Here is a 19,359-nt window from a genome sequence, read left to right as displayed (position 1 = left end):
TGTCTCTATCTGACAACCACCCCTGTTGGCTCGAAGAACATTTATCTTCCTTTTTCGAGATTTAGGTTTCTTCTAGGAAGAAGACAAGATAATAGCGATAACTCCTTCTCGACCCTTTCCTTTCATCTGTGACTGGACAATTATTAACATATTTAATAATTCATGAAAAGAACACTCAATCTTTTTCATATAGAAATAAGTAATAAAGAAGAAGAAAGAATCCAATAATGATTGCAGGACAAGATCAGTCCAGAGTTGAGTGTTCATTGGGAATTCCAAACCATCCAGCTGACCAATCATATTGATAATGCTGATGACATGGTCTCCATCATTTGAACCCTCAAGCATTCGTGCCCGAAACAGCTTATTCGATATCTCATACTAAGTTGTCCAACTATACTTGCCAAAGAGGTCCTTGAGATGTTGTATCATACTCGCAACACTCATAAAGTGCTCGAGCTAAGACTACAAATCGTTGGACATTGATGCGAGAATATAGTTACGGGCTCTCAAGTCATGTTCTTTCAAAATCTCCTAGTGATAATCTCTTCCTCAGTCGCAGTTTGAGAAATTTTAGTAGATAATATATAGAATAAAGTGTCATATTTTTTTCATATTGAGCACTATTTTTAAACTTTGAAATCAGTTAAAAATTAGGGTGAGTGAGCCTATTGGTTTCTAGAATACGAGTTAACAGATTTAAATATATCATTTTATCTACACAAAATAAATAGATATATTAACTTTCATCTCTGTAAAATTTCATTTAATTAAGGAATTTTAATTACACTAAAATTTTCAAATTCTACAATTCCCCGTAAAAAACATGATCCTTAGAATTCAATAACGGGTGGTCGATTTCTCTTTTATAAGAATACTCCTCACATTTACAATTTTTTGAAATACTCTCATAATTGAATAGGCGACACTTGCTACCACATCATATGTGGAACTCGACCTTTAACTTCTAACCCATCATAAACCTGATATTATAGTTTTTTTGCCAAATGGACTAGTTAGATCCCACCCACTATTTGGCTAAGTGCAACGAGTTGAAAATCACCCTCCCTCACATTTTAGTTACTTGGTTAAGTGAAACCCATTGAACACCACCCCATTTCATGGTTAATAGAAGAAATCAAACAATCTTTCATGAAATGCACGCTCACGTTTTAGTTAATTGGGTACACCCAATCAAACTGATGAACCCACACGACAATGAAAAACCACGATAAATCAGATTTACTGTTCAAATCTAATATTAATTTTAATGGGAAGATTTTTGGATTTCTTATTTTAAGGTCTCATCAAATTCCATCACGTCACCATTGCATAATAAAACGAACAATAAATTAATCAGGATGACCATGGACTTGCTCATAGAATAAACTAGAGCCTCCAGAGTTTAAACTATACCACACATCAACTCCTTGATGGACTGTTGTTTCATCGTTTCTACTGCGATCGACTTATTAACGTTGTCATCAATTACAACTTTTGTAAAATAAAGACTAAAAGAAACTACTAAAGACTTATGCCTCGGTACATATCCGAAAGAATTAATTATTACATATTTGAATTAAATTAAACGAAGTCCTATAACATTCATTCATTCATAACAAGCCCATGATCATTCTGAACATACATTTGTTTCCGCTGTTTCAAAATAATTTTGAAAATATTTATCCTATATATGTTAAATAATACAATCTAATATCCAAACAAGCATATATAAATCTCCGTATTAGTATCCAATGCGAATTACCGCACTATCATAAAAACAAAGTAATCAGAACATGTTATCTAGCTACCAGAATCAGCACGTCGATTAAATGAATATTTGACACATACATCTGCGCACATGCATTAAATACCAAGATGAGATTCTAATACCACTGAAAGGAATCACTAGTACAACGGTACAGGTACAATTTTTTTTTTTTTTACTGTGTATCAAATACTCGTAGTGAAATATAATAATATACATCATACATAGTTTGGATATTTAATCAACATGCATTTCAACAATTGAATATAAAATTCATATATGTTATCCGATGGAAGGTTGGGGTACATAAATAATTTCTTTACTAAAATCGTATTCATCTCACACTATGGTAGTCTTAGTCTGTCCACATCTAATATGTTGAATGATACCGTTCCAATCACCTATTCTCGTGTTAGATACAGACGTTCCACATATCACCAGTGTCCGCATCTCAAAATTATACACGTGACCTTCACACATATAATTTCTATGGCAGCAGAATTTACAGAAAAAGTAGAGGAAGAAGAAGATGCAAAGAAAAAACAGAGACGTAGGGAGAAAGATAAGGCAAAGGCCCTGCCTCTGCCATTAAATTAATTCCCCTAACCCTTTTTCTTTTCCTTCTTCTCCCAATTTAATTCCAGCCTCATGTTCGTGTAGCCCCCCCCCCCCCTTATAATGCATTGACATATGATGAGAAAGAAAGCAAAGGCCTTCTTCTTCTCCCAATTTAATTTCAGCCTCATGTTCGTGCAACCTCCTTTAATAATGCACTGACATAAAGAGAGAAAGAAGGCAAATACCCTCCCTCTGCCATTAAATTAATCCCTCATCCCTTTTTCTTTTTCTTTTTATTTTTCTTTTTCTTCTCTCAATTTAATTCCAGTCTTATGTTCGTGAGCCCCCCTTTAATAATGCAGTGCAATAATGCAATGACATAGGGAGAGAGAGAAGGCAGAGGCCCTGCCTCTGCCATTAAATTAATCCCCCATCCCTTTTTCTTTTTCTTCTTCTTCTCCCAATTCAATTCCAGCCTTATGTAATACCCAAGAAATTAGGATTATCTGGAATAAGCGTTTTATTAAAAAAAATAAAATTTCGAGAAAGATTGGTATCTAAATAACCCAAAAAATTGACTGAATCGACTGTAGGGAGTGCCTTGGAGCCGAGATGCCAAAGAAAAATGATATGACTGTGATGATTATTTTGAGGCATGATTTATGGCATCGAAAGAAATGAGATCGGGAACAATTTTCGATACAACTAAAATGCAGTTGCCAATTAGGCTGCAATACCGAATTGTTAAAGACAACTTCTGGGAAGTCAACGGAAGCTTGAGGGGGCTTCATTTTTTCATAAGAAACAACCCTTCAGTAGTTTCAGAAAGAAACGAAGAGGTTTAGGGCCAAAACGGAGATTCGGGCCTAAGTGCAGTTTTCTAAAATTACCAGAATGAGGTCAAAACGATATTTTTTCAGAATCTTCAGGGGTCAAATGGATGTTTTAGGACTTGAGGGACTTATAGGAAATTATCAAAAGTTGAGGGGCTATATGAAAATGGGCCAAAGCAAGAAACCCAAACTTGGAAGGGCCAAAGTGCAAAATCAACAAAGTTTGGCCATAGGATTCGATCAACCCACTGGCAATCGACGACCACTGAAATGGACCACCGGGTTGCACGGGGCATGGTCGGGGGAAAATTTTTTGTAAAGGCAGATCCGACAATGGCCATTAGGTTGGCCAGAAAAGCAAAAGAAAAGTGACCGAAAGTTGGCTGGATTGTCGCACACCTGCAACTCACTTTTGCGGTTGGATAAGGTTGCTTGAGGGTCGATCTAGGGTAGGCAGATGCTCTTAAGGCCTTGGGTTGGCCGAGCACGGGCATTTGAAGCCTCGGATTTGCCTATAAATAAGCGTCCATGAAGGCCAAAAATTTCAAGAGTTGGAGCTTCAAATTGAGTCCAATTTTGAACGAATTGAGAAACCAAAATAAGGGGCTTTTGATGCCCATGAGAGGTAAAAGCATTCTGGAAATTTTGGTGGGCAATGGAGTAGAATCAAGCAGGTTTCGAGCTTCGCCGGAGATGGGAGGCAGAAGCTTCTGCCGAGGCTTTAAGCCTCCAGTTGAAGGCCTTCCGACCATCCTTTGGAGACCCAAAATGGTCCATGTGAATCGACTAAGCAAGGAGATCAAAGTGGCATCGAAAACCAGAAAAACCGGCAAGGCCGTCGTCGGAAAAGACCACCGGCGTATGCCAGTCACACGTTGGTCTTCACGCATACCTAGTCGTCCTAGGTGTGTGTAGGCACGTGCGAGCGCGTGGGGCCTCCAAAAAATTTGGTAAAAATTCCTACAATTCTAGAAAAATATTTTACGAGGGTTTGTGAAAAAAAAATTGGTGTTTGTCTTGCTGATGTATCGATTTTCACACCAAATAGCCCTATTTTGCATGAAAACGCAGCATCGAGGTAAGTCCAATAATTTTCTCTTGATGTTAATAGGTTATTATGAATTGTTATGGAAAGAAATTTGAGAAAATAATCTCGAGGATATTTATTGGGATTTTTAGAAAGAAAAATGGAAGAAAATAAAGAAAAAATGAAAGAAATTGGAATATTGAGGTATTTAGTGACTAAATATGCCTTATGTTCTCGAGGAAAAGTGATTTGTACAACTTTGGAGAGTTGGCATGGAAATCGAGGCCGGACACGCATATCGAGGTGATGCGCGTCTTTCGAGGTATTTCGAATCTCGTGAAAATGTGAGTTATCATATCCTATATAATATAATTGTTTATTGTGCATGATATTTATGAAAAATATTATTGCTTATACATGCATGATATTTATGAAAGGTATGATTCATTTTGTCATATTGCCTAAAAAATCGTGATATTTGCATGGCAGATATTATTATCATATTGATATATGTACATCTCGTGCAGGGTGCCTTTATTTATCTAATATTTTTCACAACAATTCATGACTGGGATGTCACCCTAAGAGTGTAGCCGCAATTCCCCAAGGATAATTGATGGAACAACGTTAGGCTTATCCTGCAGAGATTCGGGATTCTACCTAGGGTTTCGTGCCGGACCTTGGGAAGTTATACTAAGGCAAATGTTTGTTCATGTATTTGCATCATGTATTCGCGTATCATGTTTTTAAACCCTCACTAGAAGATTCATTTTCTAATTGGGTTATGTCCCTAGAATATTCAAACGTTCCAGTTAGAACTTGCAGATATGGCAAAGAAATGATAGAGACGTAACGGCACGTGATGACGTGGCCGATGGATTTGGCGAGTTGTCCCGGTATTTGTTTCCTCATGAGGATTCAGGATATATTATTATATTGATGATTATGTATAAATGTTAAGGTTTAATGTATTTTTGAGGTACTTAGTTATTATCTCTTGATAATGAGTCTTCATGTATTTGAAGATGTAACGGTACGGATTCTTATTTTATAATTAAAGTGGATTTCGATTCTATACCATATCAGGTTTTGATTTGAAGCTTTCGCACTTATGATAATTATCTGTCTTAGTTTATTGATTCTTATTTAGTATACTGGGAAGGTAAAACGGCATTGTCGGGAAATGATTTATATTGAAGAAAAAAATATTTCTGAAATTCCTAAGTTATTTAACGCTCGAAAATAGTGGAGCGTTACACCTTATGTTCGTGCAACCCCCTTTTAATAATGCAATGCAATAATACACTTTATTATGCATTATGTATTTTACTATGCACTATACACTATTCGTAAGAGGGTCCAAGGGTAAACATTTGACCAATAACTTACAGAGATATTTCGAGCACACAATGTTGATACCAAGCACAACATTATATGGTGTGTGACTTTCTAGTTTCACTATCCGCTAGCAATCAGATAATACCGAAACCCCTTTCGATACTAGTCAACCCCTTGACTCATCACGGGAACTTCTCCAAATTTCAATGACGTTCCGAGAGTTTCTGAATAGCACCTAGCAGTGGTTTAAGATAGTATAGGTAGTAATGAAGTCTCACTTCAAGTGAACCTATTACAACTGACGATTATCGTGTGTTATAATTCTTCCATCACTTAACATCCCGACTGAGCGAGAGCTATGGAGTTAAAAACTCACAAACTCAGTAACTATGTGTCAGATCTCATTAATGTGACTAGATGACATCTCATAAAACACTTTTCCTGACTTTCAATCTACCCTAACTAGGGACTGTCCCATCACATTAATAGTAGATTACATATGACATTCACTCCAAAAACCGACAAAGGCGACGAATCATATTCCTAGCACTTGTCTTCATATACTAGCAATACGGAACCACATAAATGAACGTTCCAACCTCTTAATTGGATGGTTTAGCTCATCAACAAATCTCGCACACCAATACACAAAACAATCATGCCGATTCAAAGTATAAAGATTAACACACCATTGCAACCTAATGATACGACCATTAATCCACCAGGCCATGTGGTCAGTCATCGGCATCACATTCAGTTGATCGTTCCCCAACAACCACCCACAAGTTTACTAGTGACATTTCATGTCATATGACGCGTGACACCACCATTCATCGGTATCCCCATATCGAACAAAGTAATAACTCTCGTGTTGGTCCATACTCGATTAATCAGAGCCCCCATCCAAAAAATCTAAGGATTGGGAATAGTTTAAGAAGTTTTATTACCAAAAAATTCTGTCACACAATCTCAACATCTTGAGAATAAGATTCTCACACAAAAAATCTATGAAATCATTCATATAATTGATTGAAAAAAATATGAATGAAATTTTTTTTGTCTTTTATTAATTTATACAAAGATACAATGAATACATAAAAAATAAGCCCGCTAGATATAATCTAAATTTAGCATCAAAGGACACGAATACTAACAATTCCTTATTCTCTTCAATCAAAATGTTGGTTCATCTTCTTCTTAACTGATTTCATGTCTTTTTCACTAACTTCTTCTTTCAGTCAGCCTCAATTTCTTCTTCATCGATCTTTCTTCACTAATTTTGAATTTAAAATCTTTTGAAATCATGTTTATTTATCTATTAAATTATACATAATCTTCAATATTACTATTCGTAACCAAAAGAAGAAATGATTCATGATGCAATTATGAAAAAAAAAAAAAAACCGACATAATAAGTCTTAATTAGAAACTAAGTCAAGTCAACGTCAGAGAGGTCATCCATTCCCTCGCCGCTCTTGATGGTTGAATCATCCTGCAATTATTAAAATGCCTTGACATTGTGTTTACTTTTGAATTACTTGAAGAAGCCGCCACAGTTGACTGTTTCCACGAGCTCTGGATAGAATAATAGAAACGCGGATTGCGGCATAAGGCACCGACCGTTAGGAGGCTCTTTTACATTAGCTGGAAGTCGTAGGATTGGAGTCAAATTAAAACACGAATAAAGTGAAACCTACGAGTGGGAGAGTTTCATCACGCAAATCAAATCACGTGCCAACTGTCTATTAATTACCATACGTTTCTCTTTTTCTAATAAAAAGGGGGTTTTATTAAAAAAATATTAAATTATGATCAGTTTATTAAGTTTCTAACGAATTTAAAAATTATTAATTTTATATTTAAATTTTTAATTTTGTATTAATTCTACAATGCCATCAAAACTTAAATAACTAATCCCCTCTTTTGATGATGTATTAATTTTTAATTTTTAATTAATATAGTTTTCAAACTTGACAATTTCTTAAATAACCAATATTCTATTTTTAAATGTAAAATGGTAAAATTTAAATTCTTTTATAAAATTGATATATATTTTTAATAATTAATCCAAAAAAATTATATATTATATCATTTATTTAAATTGAAGCATCATTATTTATATATTTCAAGAAGACTGATTTATTGTCTGCGTAAGACAAACTTATATTATTTAAAACGGGTCTAGAAATGGGAGAATTACACGTAGTAGAATGCATATAAAGAATAAGGTGGCACTTATAACAAGAACAATTGTTAGGATGTGAGTGGAGTCTACATCGAGCAACATAAGATTGCTCGGCGCAAACAACGTATAATTTAAATGCTGTTATATTATCAAGTAGGGTGGTGTACTTTATTATTGTTTAATCTAACACCAAGAGGACAGTCCAATTAAAATGGTTGTATCTTTCTATTTAACGGGCAAAGGAAACTCCGAAGCGTGTGACGTTATGATCTAAAATAAATTATAAGTTGAAAAAAATAACAAAACAAAACAAAAATGACTCTGAACAAAGAAAAAGAACAGAACAAAACTGCCCAACTGTTTGAGAATTCAGATTTTATGAATTTAGACTTATCTAATTATTAATAGTTTAAATTTTAAATTTAAAAATAATTTAATTACAAAATAAAACTCAACTAAATTAAATTGGTGTTGCATCTCAATTTCAAAATCTATAAAATTGTATTAAAATTATATAATATAAAATATTAAAATTTATTTTAACATAAATTCTAAGAGGCCCAACTGGCCCTACCAATCTGCCAAAATAAACAGATTTGACAAAATAAAAATTAAAAATTGTTGGTTGCTTGTTTTAGTTAATAAGTTAAAACATTTTATCAGATTCCTCATAAAGAATTGAAACCGCTGAAAATAAATTATTCCTATTAATTAATGTTATTATTTAAAATCCCAACATCTATTATCCTAATAGTGCAGTAGGTATTATGAACAACATTATACAAGAACTTATCTAATTTTATATGTCTCTAAATTATTGGTGATTACAACTTTTATCTTTGTTATTATTTGTTCCATCTTACTTACAAAGGGTGTTTAGGGTTGAAAGATTTTATAAGTTATTCGAAACTTTAAAAATTAAAAAAAAAAAAAAAGAGTTACTTGGTTGGCAAATTATGAAAAAGTTACAAAAATTGTTAATTGCGCTCGTTTTAGCTTAAAAAAGTCACACTACTGTACAGTACTCATAAGCTCTTCTAACATTATATTTGGTAAATTGGTGCCTTTTATAACACTTAAATATTTTCTCATAATTTGCCACTTTCTTAGATAGAACATAAGCTCGTGATTTAAAGTCGGGGGACGGTCACCAACATCCAGTGCCTGGTGCTAGTGCATCTCCCACTCCTAACCTAAAAGACCCAATTCTATTACACTTCTTTATTTTTCCAATTTTATTAGGACGACGTAAGATTGCCCTACAAATCACTCTGGTTACCCTCCAGCCACAAGTATACAACAATTGTACAGCTGGCGAGCGCCCGGTCGTAGTATAAAACGGAGCAATTCCCACACATCCCCACAATGAAATCAAACAGAAAATTATCAATGTGCAACTTATCCACGACGGTGAACAGCGTAATTTCAACTAAGACCGAGCTAACAGGAACTTCCCTTCCCTTTCTCTGTAAGTCGTTCCCTCCCAGGAATTAAAAGACCACTCCGATTTTAAATGGCAACATTGCCTGCCATCAGGGCTAAAAGCCACCTTGGTCTCACAATTTCATTAGACCGGCAATAAACAAACCCAATTTAAAGTACCACCCACCCCTATTAGCCTTTTACCTCTTTCAAAGAATTAACAAGAACTTTGACGAATTTTCACTTGCACACACATTCTCCCCAACGGGAATCGTTTAACTTTTAAAAAAAAAAAAAAAAAAATTACTTGCCCACAACGAGAGGTCATTTGCATTTACCCTTTAAAACGCAGATAAAAACTGAAAGTGGTGGTCCTGGGGCACGAACAAAGTAGTTCCCGCCCGAGAGAGAGAGAGAGAGAGAGAGTTCAAACATTTTATTATGTGGGATAATGATGATGACCATTTTCATTACTTGCTACAACGAAACCTGAAATCCATCTTTTTGAAGCAAACAATCAGAAAAAGATACATTTAGCAGCCACTGATAGCCTTCAAAAGGAATTCGAACAAATTCAAAACCAAAATGGGTAAAGGCCACCATTCCCATTCTCTCGCTACCACAATCTTATGCTTCCACAAACCTGTTTAAAAAAAAAAAAAACACACAAACAATCCATAAGGCCGGCCGGCCTGTTTACTGAAACCAACAAAATGGAGTCGAGCAAATATTGAACAAGCAAGTATTACCCTAGCTCAGAGAGCTTCAAGTGAGCCAGTGCATAGTCGGCAAAGAAAGCATCTTCATCCTGAAAATAAAATAAGGACCCACACCATAAGCTACCACGCATAGTCTACTTGTCAAATTAACCCACCGACACCAGTTAAATAGATGTGTTCACTTGGCTCTAGAGATCAGAAGGGGGAAGTTAATAGAATATACATACCGCAGCATACTTCTCAACAAGAGGGCGGAAGACAGGATCATTGAGAAGGGCCTTGTCAGATGGAAGCTGTAGAAGTCCATCCTTCTCTCCAGTCAAGAGTTCTCTGATTCAATTGCAAATTTGCAAGAAACAGAATTTTCAGTAATTATCTCGCTGTAAATCTTTAGTACGGTTAAAACAAGTGGTCATAACAGAGAACGAGATGCGTCCACCAAACTAATTAACACCTGGCAAAAAAGCCTATAGAGGACATAAACTCACGTGAAGTATGAGTTATCAAAGATGAGTGGATTGGAGGTCCAAGGTCCCTCGAATCCAGAACGCTCCTTATGGGCAGCTCCCTGACGAAAGGAAAAAAATATTACTGAGATATCATGATTGTAGACCACAGAGAATTCTGACACACATTGGACAAGGCAAGGGACAACAATACATCGAAGTGTAAAGAGTATCTCCAATGTATAATCACCAAACTTGACACTATTTGGGTGTCAAAAAGAAATCTACACCAAATTTTTCATCACCAATTTTTTTTTCACTACAATGTGCTCATCAACAAATTGGTGCAAAAAGAATCTTCAAAGAATATTTTATAAATAATTGTTTAACTAATACTATATTATTGAATTTTTGCATTAAGAATATTATCTTTCTATCAAGCAATTATTAAAATAATAATCTTTAATATACATAAAAAAAAGTCAATTCATTTTATATTAACATGGTATTTATAATGTATATTAAAAACTTTAAAATATATTAAAATATATTCAATATTATAAATCTCAATAAAATATTTCCAGCAGTATATATTCTATATAACAATTTAATTTGTATTTCTATTATTAATCAAAATATACAAATATAGTAAAAATAATAAAGAATATAAAAAAAATTGTTTTGAAGTTATATCAAGAGGAATAAAATAGAAAATAAAATTAAAAAAAACAAATTTGGTGTTCATGAACAGTATAACACCACATTTGGTATAAACTTGGTGTTATAACGAACACCAAATATTTGGTATGTTAATTAAGATGCCAAGGAATACACCTTGTTAGGAAAATATAGAATATAATATTGTATTTAAACAGCAATATAAAAATATTGATATAAAATACAATACAAGGCAAAGAAAAATAAATACACAACAGTATATGAAAATAAACCCAAAGCAGAGAAAAACCGAGGCCCTTAAAACAGATTCATCTTCTACCAAGAGTGCTTGTGAATGACTGGCATCTACTTTTCAAGGAATAACGGTTGGTGGCTCTAAAATTAGCACAAATTTCAGAACCTAATAGCGAGCTAGAACTCCAATTGAACACTATCAGAATTGGGAGAGTATTGAGAATGTTTTTTTTTAGTGAAAACTTTTGGGTTATATTGCTGTGTCTTCCAAAGGAAAGAGGATGGCACAAAAAAACGTGTGTTGTATGTTGTCTTTCAAAGGAAAGAGGATGGCAATTTATAGAAAGCTGGCTGAAACTTTCAAAGAAAAAGACATAAAAAAGAAGACAGAAGAAGTGTGTTGCACAGAAACGGCAGCAGTTTTCTCATATCCAAAACATTCTCATTCTCCTTTCGAACCTATTTTTGTCTATTTTTTTAAAAAAAATACCTATTTTAACTTTTCTGTTTCGTATCAGAAACATTTATGTTGAGTTCTCTTTGTTGTTTTCAAATTATTTTTAATTTTTAATTTTCTAAAATAATAAAAAAAAAACGTTCACTTTACTATTTTTAAAAATACATTTTTTAAAACAATGAGATGTCACAAAGAGAAGACTAAAAAAGTGAGACAAAGGCAAACTATGTAAAAATTAAAATTAAAAAAATGAGATGTCGCCAAGGGCGCGCATGTAAAAATTGAAATTGAAAATGGAAACTGCTAATTTCAATTATATAATATATATTATATTATATAAAGAAAGCACCCACCACCCATTTCTTCCGTCTTCTTTTTTGAAGTTCCAGCCACCTCCTATACCCACAACATACAGCACAAAAATTTCCCAAAAAGAAAAAAATTCTCATTCTCCCAGCTTTAATAGTATTCTCCCGGCTTTAATAATATTCAACTAGTATTCTAATCCGTTATTAGACTTCGAAATTTGTGCCTACTTCTGAGCCATCAACTATAGTACTTAAAAAACAGACAGAACACAACCATTCTCAAGCAATCTCGGCTAATCTGTTTTAAGAACACTGACACAGGGCTTAATTTTCCCATCACTACACTGCTTGATTTATTTTCATATACTGTCGACCTTGGTGTACGACACATCTCAAGCACCGAATTTAATCTTGCGTGGACAATATAACACCAAATTTGGAGTTCATGAACACCAAATTTATTTTTTTATTTTATTTCTCATTTTTTCCTCTTATAACTCCAAAACAAATTCTTCTTTTTATATCATTTATTACTATTATTATATTTGTATACTTTGATTAATAATTAAAAATATAAATTAAATTATTATAAAAAATATATATAGTCCAAAATATTTTAATATATTTTAAAAATTTTAATATATATTATAAATACAATGTTAATATAAAATGAACTTTGTTTATGTATATTAAAAATTATAAAGGTAATATTCTTAATACAAAAACTCAAATAATATAATATTGGTTTAAGAATTATTTATAAAATATTCTTTGAATATACTTTTTGCACCAATTTGGTGTTGAGCACAATGAAGTGGAAAAAAATTTGGTGTTCTAGGAGATGCTCTAACACATACCAGGGTATGGCCACCAGATAGTGCAACAATGTCCTGGTCAGTGAGGCCCATTTGCTTAATAAACACATCCCTCAAATGGTCACACCCTGCAGTACAAGAACTCATCTCATGAAAAACAGATTAACCATTGGTACTTTAGTGTGACTTCTGCCCCAAACAATACTAACCCTTCTTAGCATCCGGAAGACGGCCTTCAACTGGTGGTTCAGGTTTGTCCTGAGACAACAATGAGATGGATGTTCGTTAGACCTCCACAAGATCAAATGGTAACAAACAAAGTTTGAAATCAAATAAACTAGTGGAATTTGTAAAGTGGATTCGCATTTAAAACAAGCAGAACGCAAAACAAGAAAACATTTTGCGGGAATTGATTATGAAAAAACAAGAGCCCTTTGAAAATAAAATTATGTTGGATTTGATGGAAAATGGGTTGTATAAAACTTAATTATTTTATTTTTGTACCACAAATCATGGCTCTCTTTGATTATCATATATTCATACTCATGGATCAATATAGTCATCAGATATCTCCATTCTCTATGGAAAATCTATATTATTTATAATATGTATCAAAATATTTTTTATTAGAATCTATCTTTTTAATTTATTAAACGGTTACTTGCAAAACAGTAACTTCTACAAATGCCTACAATATCAGAGAAATTTTTTAAAACACTACAAATGCCCATAATATCAGAGAAATTTCTTGTCAATGCATTTTGTTCTTTTCTATACTTCTTTGTGATTCATTTTCTTTTATGTTCAATATGTAACAATTGCGTAAGGGTAGAAACTGAGATATGGTTACCCATCAGTTACATAATTATAAAAATCCAAACCATATAGTTCCAGTTACCAACAATCCTAAAACCCGAAACCAATCCATGCCGATCACTAACCCTGGTCTTCCAGGGTAGAGGATGGCAATTCCAGAAAACATGAATGTTCATTAAGGCAAGTGCTATTTTAGGGATCAGAAGATAAATATGTACAAGGATGAACAGAAATAGAGTGAGGATTTCACATACCTCCCTCCCAGGATGGAATGGAATCTCTGGGCCTCCAGTAACTTGAACAGCAACAACTCCTGCTAACTGTTTGCAAGGGAAATAAGCGCCTCAATTTCACTTAGAAAAACAAGATAAACACAAAAATTCCTTCCATATCAGCAAAAATCATACAAATCTGGTTATTGAAAAACACCTGATAGAAATCAGCGTAAGAGATGATAGGGAACTCGTCCTTGATTGGTTGCAGGAGTCTGACTGCAATATCAAGACCGTTGTTGGCCCCATGAGCTAGCTCGGCCTCATGCCTTATTGTCCCAAACGGACCGCCAGTCTTAGTGCTGACATCGAACGTACCAGCAGAGTGCCATCTGCAAAATAAGTCCACACCACAGTCACTCTCCCCCTCTCAGGAACAAAAACCAGACATGCAAATTCATCCCTCAACAGAAATCATATTCAGTCCAAACCTATAAAATAGATTGGAAAATAAAAAAAGGTAGATGCATACGCACATATAGGGCTAGAAAAGGCGAGAGAGAACATACGCAAGACGGAGCATTAATGGAGCACATCTCTTCTCGGCGATGAATCCTGTGAGCTTCCTCTTAGCTTTCTGAACAGCCGCCTTGTACTCCTCGCTCACGTGCGGGTAGTGCTTCCCCATAATTCAAATTGCTATAAATAAAACCCCGAACACAAGGAAAACAGATATCAGATCAAATTTACTTATTAGGTGTAGGCACAAGCAACAAGAACTTCTTGTATCCATACACGTCGAAATATAAATTACGTTTAGACATCGCTCTCGTACTCGAACCAGAACCACATCTCAGATAAAATCAAATAATGTGCAAGATCGAAACTACACAGAAAGGCCGATGACCATACCAGCAACACAAAGGCATGTACATTTTTGCAAACAAAAGAATATACACAGAAATTTTACACACAATTTTCACAAAGTCAAACTACAACCAGATATCAGATTAAATCATAAAATGCAAACGATCAAAACCATGTAGAATCCCACGATGACAATCTACATGTATATACAATCATCTACACGGGTTTTAGGGCTCAAAACATACGGAAGACGGCAGATCGAAGAACAACACCGATACAGCCCAAAAACAAGTTATACTGAATGAAGATCGAGACAGATTGAGCATCAACAGTATTAAGGATCGTACCTTTTCAACGGACCTGATCAGAGAGAAAAGAGTGAAATAGAAAGCTCGATCCCAGGGGCGGCACGAGTAGAGCACAAGCCGGGAGTGAAGGGAGAAGATATAAGGGGGAAGGAGACAGAGAAGCTTCTAGTGGACTGATCCGGGCCGTACGATGGCTGATATCCTGCGGTTCACATTGAGCCTGGGATTGGACGATCGAGATCGATCGGATGGGTCTGGTGTACGGCTAGGTTTTTGGAGTGGGTGGAAAAGTATTAAATGGGAACAAAATGAAATTGTGGAATCAAAAAGGGCTCTGTCCAATGAAGGAAAAGACCCTCGACGGGGGGCGGACTTTTTATGATTTGTATATTGTAGTCATTTTTCATGCTATTTTGCGAATATCAAAATATATTGCTTTCTAGGTGTGAACGCGTCGATCAATTGGAAGATTCCTCTGGAAGTAGTGTTAAGGTTACCAGCTCGTCACCTACTACCCATATACCCAGTATGAGAAGAAGCAATTCCACTGGCGGTGACAAAATTTTGTCTGCCCTTCGGGTGTGACATTATTTGCTCCTCCTCCTTCAATGTAATGCGACTTCCAACCAATAAAATTCTGCCACGTGCACGCGGATGACATGCCGTGACACCTGCATAAATAAACCGAGGAAAATGAAGCGCTATGTCACTATCTGTCACGACTCTTCTGACCAATAAGAAGGAAAATAAAATAACATATTAATCAAAGGACCATCAGATAAATCATATTCAGACGTTGGAAATAATGTAAAAAGAATCATACGTGAACAAGGGTTTAGGATTTACAATTCCTTTGACATGGTTACAATCCCAGTGGCCGCCACTCATTTGGTTTAGTGTAATGCCACGTGGAATTACTTAATGGTACCATTAAGGAACGAAAAAAAGAAAATTCTATCCCCAACCCGACAAATTACTCTCTGCACCCACCCCATGCAAAATTCTATCAAAATTTTAAAATTTTCATTTTAACCCCGCCCACTACTTCCTGCGACCATTTCGACCGCGGCCTCATCTCTCTCTTTTTTTCCCACACTATATACACACAAACACATAAAGAGAGAGAGACAGAGAGTAGGTCAGCCATGGTCGACCCATACACACACATTTGTATATATATATATATATATACACACTCACACTCACACATATATATACACAAACACTCACACACACATATATATATCTATATACACGCATGGTCGCGGCCATGGAAACCCCCGCACCGCACCGCAGGGTGCGGAGGATTGTAAAATCGAATCCTCCGCATCTCGCGGTGCGGAAGTTTTACAGTCCTCCGCACCTCGTGGTGTTGTGCGAAGGTTTGAGTCCATGGCTGCCACGGCCGCGGTTATGCGTGTGTGTGTGTGTGAGTGTGTGTATATATATATATATATAAATGTGTGTGTGTGTGGGTCGACCATGGCCGACCCACTCTCTGTCTCTCTCTATCTCTATATGTTTGTGTGTATATAGTGTGGGAGGAAAAGAGAGAGGTGAGGCTACGGTCGAGATGGTCGGAGGAAGTAGTGGACAGGGTTAAAATGGGAATTTTAAAACTTTGATAGAATTTTGCATGGGGTGGGCTATAGAGAGTAATTTGTCGGGCTGGGGATAGAATTTCCCAACAAAAAATTACTACTTGTACAAACTTTTTAATGACAATAATACCCTTCATTGATCACCCATCAAATTAAATATCCCTCTAAAATTTTAACATCTCCCCACCTGTACTCTCTCTCTTTCTAGTTTTCTTTTTTTTCATCCATCATATCTTTTCCGCCTTCAATATACGTCTCATCCACCTTCGATCATTCGTCAGTCCTCAATCTCTAACATATGTCTCCTCCATCTCTAGCCTTTTGTCAATCTTCCACCAATAGCGATCGTGTGTTACTACGTCTTCTCCATAGGGGTGAGCAACTGTTCAGATTAACCGAATTAATCGAACCGAACCGATCAATTTGATTGGTTCGATTCGATTATTCTTAATAACCGGTTCGATTTGATTATTAATTTATTAAAAAATCAGCTAATTCGGTTAACCGAACCGCACACGACAGCAACCCCCCCCCTCATGCACGAACTCCCAGACCTCTCTCCCTCACTCTCTCTGCAACCCCCCTTAATCTTTTCTACCCCTGCCATAACCCCTCTCCCCCCAAGAAACCCACCCCCCATTTTATCTGTTATGCGGCTTCTGCCCAAGAAACCCCCCATCCACTCTCTCTCTCTGCCCTTCTTCCCTTTTCAGCCCTCCCTTCCCATTTCCCTTCTCTGGTTCTCCCATTCTCCCCCTTCCGCAGCGGCAACTGGCCCACCGCCACACCCCCCACCACCTCTCTCTTTCTCTGCCCTCCCTTCCCCTTCGGCCGTCTCATTTCCCTTCCCCTTATATTTTTCATCACTTCATCACAAATTCTCTGGCGCGACGGCGGAGGCAGCTGCCATCGTTCTCTCCGATGAAGACACCGATGCCGTGGACTCCAGTCACTCCACCTCAGCCTTTCGTCAGGTAAATTCCCCCCTTTTTTTTGTATATTTTTCACTATAAAATTAATTTTTAGATATATAAAAAATTAGCTTTTGGATCAATCTTATTTTTTAATATATGAGACATCGTTGTTGTGGGAATCTAATGATCGGTTTCGATCATCGGAATTGCCGGCCGGCAACGACAGTGGTCGGTTAAATCGGTTTCAGTTAGGTGGGTTTTGTCGGTCGGTTCGATTCAGTTACTCTCTTTTAAACGGTTCGGTTCGGTTAAGAATTTTTAGGGGGTTCGGTTCGGTTATAACCGAATGCTCACCCCTACTTCTCCATCTCATCCTACTCAAAAGGACAATTTGGTCTTTGCATTATATGTCAACGTATAACTTAGTACATGTAAATTTTTTTTTTTTTTGTTGTTGGTATTAGTTTAGTACCTATCACTTGAGTTATGAAGAATAAATTTATTTCTCTCAAGTGCACAAATCAATTAACACTATAGTGCGCAATATTTCATCGTAGAAAACAACATTATGGCATCAAAGAAAATTTATTTTTATTTTTAAATCAAATGAATTGTTGTATGAAATGTGTCAAAATTATTTTACTTTTGATATTATTTTGATGATAAAAAACTTCATGATTACTTATTGATGAATATTATCAGGTTAAATATCTTTGATGGAAAATATTTTGATAATGAAAATCTTCATTTTTTATGATGAAAAATATCTTCATGTCATCTTCATTTTCAAAATAAAAATAAAGTATATATTCTTGAAAATGGAAAATGAAAAATCTATTTATTGGTTAAGGATGTTTCAATCATTTTGTCAAATCATATAAACTCCTTATTGGCAATCTCTTGAAAAATATATTTTTACCATTCAATATATATTAATCAAATGGATGAGTATATGAGGTTTGTTAAAGAATTGTTTTAACATTTATCTTAACCTCTTTTATAAATTCAAGGCAAAGTTGTTGACCCTTTCAAGTCCATTGTCGATCATTTTGTGTCTTAGTTGTTTCGGTTGTTTAAAAAAGTCAATATTATTTTTTAAAGTGTTGATAATTTTAAGTTATAGGTGTATGAAAAGCCAAAAAGAGTTGATTATTTTTTAAAAAATAGGCTATCGTTTCTAGCCTTAAGTGAATGGGTTATACAAAAATTGTCGACCAAGTAATTTTTCACTCTCTGTTTTTTTACGTAACTTAAAAAAAATGTCAATTGTTATTGTATAATATCGACTTATTATCAAAATAGTCAATTGTTTTTCTCTAAAAATTGACCGTTTACCCAAAGCTAAAAGATGTTTTCAAATTTTTCAAAGAAAATTGTCAACCGCTTCTTCACTAATATGCTTAATTAACAACGAGTTTTTATAAGTATTAAAAATCTCCAATGACTAGTTTTCTTCAATACTCGGAATAAGTCTATAAATACCATCCCAATGATACACTATAAAAGCTAATGAATAAAATTGAAGTGGTAAGAGTTTACAATAGTATTCATTCTTCTCATTAGTACTTATACTTTTATTTTTCTCTTAAAAGATTTGTAGTTGTCGATATATAACAATGAATTTATTTGATTGGAAATGTTGTTGTCTAGTCGTCTGAGCCTGCAAGAAATAAAATAATTAGAGGACGTGGGGACCTCCCTGCACAAACACTCTAATATTTAAATCAAACACTGAAAATGATGAAATCCACATTAAAATCAGTATTAGAGGCATATCTTTTTAGAAATGAGTGTCTGCTTATTTATAGAGGGGTATGGAGTAATCCAAATTAGTTCATGATTATGATTGTTAC

At 35.0% G+C, this 19,359-nt stretch overlaps 1 protein-coding gene across 2 annotated transcripts; it reads right to left on the bottom strand.

Moving 5' to 3' along the window:
* Positions 1 to 9,548: 9,548 nt before the first annotated feature.
* Positions 9,549 to 15,195, bottom strand: LOC127809654 (L-ascorbate peroxidase, cytosolic). Of its 2 annotated transcripts, none has more exons than XM_052348633.1 (10): positions 15,031 to 15,195; positions 14,386 to 14,515; positions 14,034 to 14,208; positions 13,859 to 13,924; positions 12,998 to 13,046; positions 12,831 to 12,916; positions 10,339 to 10,418; positions 10,078 to 10,180; positions 9,881 to 9,939; positions 9,549 to 9,774 (listed from the first exon to the last, which is right to left on the bottom strand). In XM_052348633.1, the coding sequence occupies exons 2-10, from the start codon at positions 14,502 to 14,504 to the stop codon at positions 9,759 to 9,761; spliced, it is 753 nt and encodes a 250-aa protein (XP_052204593.1). In that variant the 5' UTR covers positions 14,505 to 14,515; positions 15,031 to 15,195; the 3' UTR covers positions 9,549 to 9,758. The 2 variants fall into 2 exon arrangements, with proteins under 2 accessions (XP_052204593.1, XP_052204602.1); XM_052348642.1 differs by lacking the exon at positions 15,031 to 15,195 and adding an exon at positions 14,929 to 14,951.
* Positions 15,196 to 19,359: the final 4,164 nt, after the last annotated feature.

The sequence above is a fragment of the Diospyros lotus genome, chromosome 1 (assembly GCF_014633365.1).
Source record: "Diospyros lotus cultivar Yz01 chromosome 1, ASM1463336v1, whole genome shotgun sequence".
NCBI lineage: Eukaryota > Viridiplantae > Streptophyta > Magnoliopsida > Ericales > Ebenaceae > Diospyros > Diospyros lotus.
This window is presented reverse-complemented; position numbering and strand designations above follow the sequence as displayed.

What these genes read in the sequence shown, in the direction of transcription:
- LOC127809654 (XM_052348633.1), bottom strand. Translation starts at nt 14,504, where the DNA reads ATGGGGAAGCACTACCCGCACGTGAGCGAGGAGTACAAGGCGGCTGTT. An exon ending in CCATTAATGCTCCGTCTTGC is followed by an intron (nt 14,209 to 14,385) that starts GTATGTTCTCTC and finishes CTTATTTTGCAG; the next exon opens with ATGGCACTCTGCTGGTACGT. An exon ending in TTTGATAACTCATACTTCAC is followed by an intron (nt 10,181 to 10,338) that starts GTGAGTTTATGT and finishes CAATTGAATCAG; the next exon opens with AGAACTCTTGACTGGAGAGA.